The 8104-nt window shown below is 63.5% G+C and overlaps 1 protein-coding gene across 4 annotated transcripts; it reads left to right on the top strand.

Moving 5' to 3' along the window:
• On the top strand, positions 1-7557 carry LOC122206580 (probable low-specificity L-threonine aldolase 2). Of its 4 annotated transcripts, XM_042915901.1 has the most exons (9): positions 1-1200; positions 1618-1820; positions 3582-3665; positions 4208-4296; positions 4714-4899; positions 5585-5722; positions 5972-6164; positions 6713-6968; positions 7171-7557. In XM_042915901.1, exons 1-9 carry the CDS (start codon positions 1025-1027, stop codon positions 7232-7234), a joined length of 1389 nt encoding a protein of 462 aa, XP_042771835.1. In that variant the 5' UTR covers positions 1-1024; the 3' UTR covers positions 7235-7557. The 4 variants fall into 4 exon arrangements, with proteins under 4 accessions (XP_042771835.1, XP_042771837.1, XP_042771836.1 ...); XM_042915903.1 differs by lacking the exon at positions 5585-5722; XM_042915902.1 differs by having other exon boundaries at positions 6713-7557.
• Positions 7558-8104: the final 547 nt, after the last annotated feature.

Here is an 8104-nt window from a genome sequence, read left to right as displayed (position 1 = left end):
CCCCATCTTCCCCAGGAAGAGGCCGCCTGTCTGGGGACCCAGCTCTTTGCCCCTTACTCCCTGCTCTCCTGAGAGCCGCCATTGAGGCCCCAACCCCTCCCTTCCTGCCCACAGAGGCCTCTGCTCCCCACCCCACTTCCCAGCAGAAGGGCTGGAGCCAGACTCCGAGATAAGGGGCTTGTTTTCCAAGGACCCGGAACTGAGTGCAGATTGTGGGTCAAGGCCAGAGGGGCACTGGGGTGGGGGAGGGCACGATGAGCCTTTCCTTTAGACGGGGGTCCTTGCGGCCACTGATCCCACGGGGACTTGAGATTTCTGCCCCTTCAGGATGCCTGTGCTAGGCTTGGGGGAGAGGGGGAGAGCCCCAGGGAAGTTGCCCCGACCGTGGATATAGCTGCCTCTCCACCCCTGCTCGATTCTCCCGCCAGGCTGGCCTTCCTTTGAGACCTACCCCAAGCCTTTGCCTCGAGTTCTCCCTTTGTCTGGTTAGCGACCTGCTCTGTCTTCAAAAGTCAGCCCAGTCACTGCTTCCTCCGGGAAGCCCACCCTGCTGCCTCAGCCAGGCCTGCTGCAGCACCACCCCCTGCCCCGTGATGCTGACATCCCCCCTCTTCCCAGTGCTCCTCTCTTGGGCAGCATCCTGTCCCCACCCTGAGGACCCGAGCTCCGAAGGCAGCCTGGCCTTACTCTCCCTCACCCCCAGACCCAATTTGGAGCAGGCACATGGCAGACCTCTGATGAAGGCGTCGGTGTCCTCTTTGATCAGGGGTGCCCTGACCAGAGCCGTGGGTGCCTCTTCCGGTGAACTTGGGCCCCTCGGGACCGACTTCCTCCCATGGGGGACACACATCTGTGGCCACACTCCAGGAAGGGGAGCAGCCGAGTGGGGCTGGGCACTCAGAGGGAGGCCGGTCCTTCCGTGTGAGGAAGGGTCACGCCGCAGAAGGTCCAGTCTGGGCTGAGTCACCGTGCGCCCCACAGCAGCAGCACCAAGCCCCAGGGCCCTGGGCTGTGGCCAGTAACAATGATAATAGCAGCAGCAGTAAGAAGTAAGCATTCACACATAGCACTTACCCACAGCCAGGCACCAGGGTCAGCACTGAACACAGTAGGTCAGGGACTCCCCAAAGCAGCCCATTCTGCAGTGGAGGAGACTGAGGCACGGGGAGGCCGAAAGGCTTGTGCAAAGCCGCACAGCTGGTAAGTGAGGACTGAGTCGGTCGGTCCCCTTCACTATTACCCTGCACTGTACCTCAGTTGGAGGTAGCCCACCCCTCCAGGGCAGGGGGTATGGAGGAGGGGGCTCCCTGCGCACCCCTCTAATTCTGCCTCCCATTATACCCCATGAAGTGGGACGCTCAGACCGCTTGTGCCATCCTCGTGTCCCTCTGCCTGGCATTTAGGCCATGCCTGACACGCAGGAGGTCCTCAAAAAAATCCATATCGAAAAAAGCAGACGGCGGGATGCTAGTTTTTAGGGGCGACGGAAAGTAGTGGTTCAGAACGGGACCCTGGGGACTCCGGGGACAGCCGGCCGGGCCGCCTCCGCCACATGTGACTGTAGGCATTAGCTGGTGCACGGCTCAGTTTCCCCGTCTGTGACTCCCTCTCCCCCAGGCCCATCTCGCGCCGTGTCCACCCCGCGAAGCCCGAACTACAACTCCCAGCGTGCCTCGGCACCGTCCTGCCCGAGCCTGCGCTAGTGCCCGCCGGGACGGAGTCCGAACTACAACTTCCAGCATGCCGCGGGCGCTCCCGCAGGCCCTGGTCAACGGCCGAGGTCGAGGTCGGGGAAGCCGTGCCGACCCTCGCCGCTCCGGGTAGCGCTCGCTCGGGAGGGTCGGGGTGGGGTCGGGAGCTGCCCCCGCCATGCTTCGTGGACTGGCTCGGGCCGCGGTCCAGCGGCAGGGGGCCCTCCGGACGCGGGGGTCTGGGGGCGGGGCGGGGGTCCCGGTGCACGTGGTGGACCTGCGCAGCGACACGGTGACCAAGCCCGGGCCGGCCATGAGGCGCGCCATGGCCGAGGCGGTCGTGGGGGACGACGACTACGGCGAGGACCCCACCGTCCGCGGTGAGCCGGGTGTGCAGGCCGGGGCCTGGGGTCGTCGCCGAGACCCCGGGGCGCTGTCCGTGGTGCTGGCGGGAGAGGCGGCCCCGGGCGCGCGGGTGGCGGCTCAGCGGGCAGGCTGGGCGTGAAGCTCTGCGGGCCTAGCTGCTCAGTCTGTTAGGGATGCAGAGCCCCAGGTCCCACCCTTCCACCTGCTGAGCCAGAATCGGCACGCTAACAGGATGCCCAGGTGATGCGCGTGCACACTGAAGTGTCGTGCCACTGCTGGAAGAGATGGGTGTGGTCTCACCTTGCACAGGAGGGCTCTGAGATCAGCATCCCAGCGAGTGTGGCACACAAGGTCTCATACCCAGTAAACGGCTAGGCAGTATGTGAGCCCAGGTCTTTTCTCTAAAACCTGTAGCTCTTGTCCTGGACCCACTGTCTTTCCACGTGAAGATAAACAGAAAGCCGCTCTAGATAAGGGGGTTTTCCGCAGCCTGCACCTCTCAAGGAGCGGGCTCCAATAAGCTAGGGAGCGTTTTCAAGTGACACAGTGACAGCACTCCCACCCTGGGTTGACAGTTGCGGACCACTGCTATTGCTGGGGTGCGTACAACCCTCTCCGGTGCCGGGGACAAGCTACAGGTTGCCACTTGAGCTCCCAGGGCCTGTCTGTGGGGCCAGATGGCATCTGGTGATCATGAATTTTGCAGACACCTACTGTTGCCTCGAACTTCAAAAATGCTGAGCCCACTGCTTAGTAGGCATACCACCATGGGGTGGGGGAGGTGCTGGGGTTCACATGTGTCCACAGAGAGGGCCTTGAGAACTGGGGGTGAGCGGAGGCGTGGAACTCACAGGGAAGGGGGACTTTGCAGAGTAGCCTCCTGAAGGGCGAGTGGAGCCCCCAGGCAAGGAAGGGAGCCAGCTCACTGGGAGGTGAGAAAGGTGTTTAGGATATGGATAAGGGAATGTGGCTGGAGCGTGGGGTACCGGGGCCACCCCTGTCCCTGGAGGTGGAGGCAGAAGGCAAATCCCACTGCCCTTGAATGTCATGCTGAAGACTTTAGACTTGATGCCACAGGCAGAGGGGAGCCACAGCAGGCTTCAAAGCAGGAGCCAGAAGCCCCGCTTACCCCCTCCCCGAGTCCCCCCTTCTGAGAGCTCCTGTCCTGTTCTGGGAGAGGAAGTCAGCAGAGAAACCGCAGGGCCCCACCTGCAAGGGGCTGATGGGAAAGGAAGTGAGACAGGTGTGAGGTCTGGATGGGACAGGGGGGTTCAAACCACAGTTTCAATTGGGGGGGGGGGGAGACCATGGCCCAGGAGGAGGCTGGGTGTAGAGGGTTCAGTGAGGGGCCTCTGGACCCAGACATGCGGTCACCAAGACCACAGACTGTGCAGCTGGCAGACCAGGGCTCTTGTCTGGCTTGGCCACTCACCTCATCACGACATGGGCTCACGGTTATGAGTGATGCAAGGAGACTGCCATTGTTGATGAATCCTCCTCGCACCCCATCCCTCTCCTCCTCAGAGCTGCAGGAAAAGGCAGCCACGCTGCTGGGGGTGGATCGGACCTTGTTCGTGCCCACCAACACCATGGCCAACCTTATCTCTGGTGAGCGGCGTTGGGTGACTCTGCCCTCCAGCCCCTCCCTCCGTGTTTCTCTCCTTGGTGCTGGAGGCGGGGCCGGGACGACATCAGTGGGGTCCTGAGCCATCTGGATTTCTGCTGGGCTCAGTCAGGAGGGCCCCTAGCAGGAGGGGAGGGAGGGGAGGAGAGTGAGGCCAGCGTGTCTGCGCTCCTCCCCCAGCTCCCTCCCCAGAGGCTCTCCCTGGGCCAGCCCTCTCCACACGGCCCTGTCTCCAGGTTCTGGTAACCACAGCCTTCTCTTGCCCCTTAAGGCCTGGGGGTCTTGCACTGTCCCTTCTGACTTCCCTACATGCTGCCACCTTTGTTATAAGTTGTCCCTTTGTTAAACTCTCTGGCTCCCCAGTGCGCATGCACCCTCGGTTTCCTGCTGGGCCCGACTGAGGCTCGTGCCCGGAGCTGCTTGGCCCCAAGGGGCAGCACCGTGGTGGGCTTCCAGTGCAGGAGACGCTCTGCCGGTGGGCCCCCTGGCACTCAGAGCCGACACTGCCCTCCCCCATCTATCTCAGTGATGTGTCACTGCCAGCGCAGGGGCTCCCAGCTCCTCCTCGGGCAGGAGAGCCACCTCCACGTCTATGAGCAGGGCGGGGTGGCTCAGGTAAGGACCCGTCACCCCTCACCTGGGGCCAGCACGAGCTGCTCAGCATTTCTGGTGGGAACCTGCTTTCCAGGCACCGCCATGGGACCTGCAGAGGGAAGAAATGGCCGGGTGGTGGCGTCTCTAAGGAGGCGGGAAGGAGAGCCATCCCCAGACTGACCACGTGGGGGCAGCCGCGGCTCCGGCCGCCACGGGGACACCGGCTGTGCTTGGTGTCCTGCTGCCCCCTAGTGGGTACCCAGAGCACGCGGCCCTTGATTGCTGGGGTGGGGGGTGGGGGGAGCACCCTAACCCTCAGGCTGCAGCACAGGGGCAAGGCTCCATGGTCCAGAGCTGGGGGCAAGCAGACAGGACAGAGGTAGGAGGTGACCCTGAGCCCCTGGACCTGATCCTGAATCCCCACCCCAATACCTGCAGATTGCTGGGGTGCACTCCCACCCCCTCCCAGACCTGCCCCATGGGACCCTGGACCTGCTTGAGCTGGAGAGGACGGTCACACGGGGCCTCGGGAGCCCCTACCACCCGGTCTGTGAGCTCATCTGCCTGGAAAACACCCACAGCAGCTCGGGGGGCCGGGTTCTCCCCATCGACTACCTACGCCAGGTAGGCCCTACCCCACTTCTGTGCCCCCCACCCCACCAGCCAGCTCCTGGCTTCCTGTCCCATGGGGCCCCTCTCCAGGGATTAGGTCTCTGACATGGGCCGTGGGTGCCCATCGCAGCCAGAAGTGTTGTGGGAGGACATGTGGTCCCAGGCTGCAGATGTGAAGGGCACTATTGCCCCACTTTAGGCCCCAGAACAGAGACCCGTCTCCCACCCCTCCCTTCCAGGGAGCCCAGAGTAGCACCAGCGCGTGCAGGGACCGTCCCACTCCCCGGTGTGAGAACCTGAGTGCTAAGTCTCCAGAGCTGCCCTTTGCCTGTGAGAAGGGCTGAGAAGGGCTGTGAGAAGGGCTGAGAGCATCTCCTTCACGGAGCAGGGGTGCCGCCTGGGTAGGAGGGGCATCTGCCGCTCTGGCCACAGCCACCGTAGGCGTGAGATGAAACGCTCACCGTCAACCCCCTTTCCTAGAGGACGGCACCCAGATCCAGGCAGAAGATGTGCCTGCTCAGGTCCCAGGCGGCCAAGCTGGTCACCAACCCAGCTCTCTTCACTCTGTACCCCCCACCCCCCACCCCCGCCGTGGCTCCTCCAGGAACCAAACCCCGTGACCTTCTGGAGACCCATCCTCCCTCGGCTCCTGCCCCAAGCCCAGCCCCTCTGACTGTGGCCTGCACTTGGCCCCCAGGTGCGCCTCCTGGCCCAGAGCTGCGGGGTCCGGGTCCACCTGGACGGGGCCCGGCTGATGAACGCTGCGGTGGCTCTGCACGTGCCCCCCGCCCGCATCGTGGAGCACTGTGACTCTGTGTCTCTCTGTTTCTCCAAGGTGGGGAAGCCACCGGCTGCCTCCCAGACACAGGGTGATGGGGGTGCCCACAAGAGGAGTCGGAGCCGGGTGCCTGAGCTCCTATGAGGGCCGCTGCTGGCCCCGGGCCCCTCGAGCCCCAACCCCAGATGGGGCCACGGTGTCTGCCCTTCCCTGTCCCCTTCACATCCCCCTCCCCCCGGGGTGAGAGGACAGAGATGCACACCTGGGGGCGCAGGCACGCAGGACTCTCTCCTCTCTTCCTCCCAGGGCCTGGGCGCACCGGTGGGAGCCCTGGTTGGGGGGCCCAAGGACTTCATCGAAGGAGCCTGGCGCCTCCGGAAAGCCCTGGGCGGGGGGATGCGCCAGGCGGGGGTGCTGGCCGCAGCTGCCCTGGTTGGACTGGCAGACGTGGAGGAGGTGCTGCTGAGGGACCACCAGAACGCTCGGAGATTTGCCCAAGGTGCCCGGACCTCATGGCCCCTCCCTCACTTCCTTTTGCTCCCGGAAGCGTGCCCTGGGGGTCCCCTGCAGCGGGACCCAAATCCCCAGCAGGGCCACATCCTTCTGATTCTAGAACACGAGGGTTAAGCCACCGAGCCATGACGGGTCGGGCCCCGGGGGCGAGGGTGGTTTCCCAGACCACGGTGATGCGGGGCCTGTACCACTAAACCCTCCACGGGGGTCAGGAATTCTCATTTCCTGCGGGATCTGGCAGAGTGGAGCCTCTAACTTGGGCCTTACGTTTCCTAATTGAGTCCTCGAAACAGCCCCTTCGTGTCCCCACTTGAAAGAGGAGTAAACTGAGGCCCAGAAAGGTCAACCGATCCGTCCAAGGTCACGCAGCTACAAAAAGGTAGTGCAGCCAAGTCCGTGTCAGGATTCAGGGTCTCTCTTTGCCCCACTACCGTCGGGCTGCCCTCTGCCTTTCCCGGGGCGACAGGGCCGGACGGTGGAGACGGTGGTGGGGTCCTGGGGTCGGGCTCCACTCACCACGGGACCTGGGCCCAGGGCTCCAGGAGCTGGCGTCCCCTATCTGCTCCGTGGATCTCGCCGCCGTGGAGACGAACATGGTGATGGTGACAGTGGACGGGCTGCCGCCCCAGGAGCTCTGCCGGCGTCTGCAGGCCGTGAGCGCTGACGAGGTGGCGCAGACCGGCCGCGCGGTGCGCGTGCTGCTGTTCCCCTGGACCGGGCGGTCAGTGCGCGCCGTGTGGCACCGCGACGTCTCCGCACGGGACACCGAGCTGGCGCTGAGGAAGTGGGGGTTCGTGCTGAAGCAGCTGGGGGCCCTGAGGACGGGGTGACCGGCCCCTGGGCCCCAGCCGGGCTCCAGGCGGGGAGTGGCGGTGTCCCGAGGGAGCAGGTGGCAGGAGAGGCAGTAAAAGGACACCCCGTTTCCCCCTTGTCTCCTTGGACCCCTGGACTTCCCACGCCCGGGGCGAAACCTTCCTCTGGCACTCATTCAGCAAGCCCGGAGCGCCTCCTGTGTCGGGAACGGGGACAGGGACGGGGCGCCACGGATGCCGATAGGAGGGACCCCATTCCAGCCCCCCACCAGAGCCCAGGAAGCAGCCAGGGCAGGGCCTCTGCTCCCCATGCACAGAAGAGGAAGCGGCCCCGAGCCACCTGCTCAGAGTCACGCAGCAAATGAGCGTGTCCTGTGGTCGTACTCGGGGACCCAGGGGGGAAAGGTGATAGGAAAATCAGAAAGGGACAGCCGGGCGCTAGATGGCAAAGAGCAGTAACTCCCATGTCGGGGGGCTGGGCTTTAGCCTGTATTCATCTCTATGCATTTTCCTTTTTTAAAAATAAAACTTCTGGGGCGCCTGGGTGCCTCAGTCGGTTGAGCATCAGACTTCTGCTCAGGTCACGATCTCACGGTTTGTGAGTTCGAGCCCCACGTCGTGCTCTGTGCTGACGGCTCGGAGCCTGGAGCCTGCTTCCGATTCTGTCTCTCTCTGTGCCCCTCCCCTGCTCGTGCTCTGCCCCTCTCTCTCTCTCTCAAAAATAAATAAACATTAAAAAAAATAATAATAAATCAAATCTCCTGCTTACAAAAGAATATGTCTTTACTGTAAAGAATTTGGGATCGGATCTCATTTTTTAGCAACTCCGGGGGTAATTTAGGCCCAGCTACAGACAGGGAGGCAAACCCTTGCACCCCCCGCTCCCCAGGGAACCGCAGGAGAGGTCAAGTTAGAGCCTCACAAGCTGAGAAGACCTGCCGGCAAAGCCCCCGCGCCCGCCCCGCCCCCATCCAGGATCTGGCGTGAGGCGGGGGTCCTCTCCCGCCTGTGCTGACCTGAAGGGAAGGAGCTTTGCTGGGTTTGCAGAAGGCATCTCTGGATGGACAGACACAGACACACAAACACACAGCTGGTAACAAGGTTATTGCCCTCG

The sequence above is a fragment of the Panthera leo genome, chromosome E1 (assembly GCF_018350215.1).
Source record: "Panthera leo isolate Ple1 chromosome E1, P.leo_Ple1_pat1.1, whole genome shotgun sequence".
Lineage (NCBI taxonomy): Eukaryota > Metazoa > Chordata > Mammalia > Carnivora > Felidae > Panthera > Panthera leo.
Note: the sequence above shows the minus strand (reverse complement) of the source record. Positions and strands in the feature narration are given on the sequence as shown.

Excerpts from the sequence above, each read along its gene's own strand:
- LOC122206580 (XM_042915901.1), top strand. The coding sequence starts at position 1,025 with ATGATAATAGCAGCAGCAGTAAGAAGTAAGCATTCACACATAGCACTT. Across the intron at positions 1,201-1,617 it reads TGTGCAAAGCCGCACAGCTG|GCCCATCTCGCGCCGTGTCC; the intron begins GTAAGTGAGGAC and ends CCTCTCCCCCAG. Across the intron at positions 1,821-3,581 it reads GCCGACCCTCGCCGCTCCGG|AGCTGCAGGAAAAGGCAGCC; the intron begins GTAGCGCTCGCT and ends TCTCCTCCTCAG.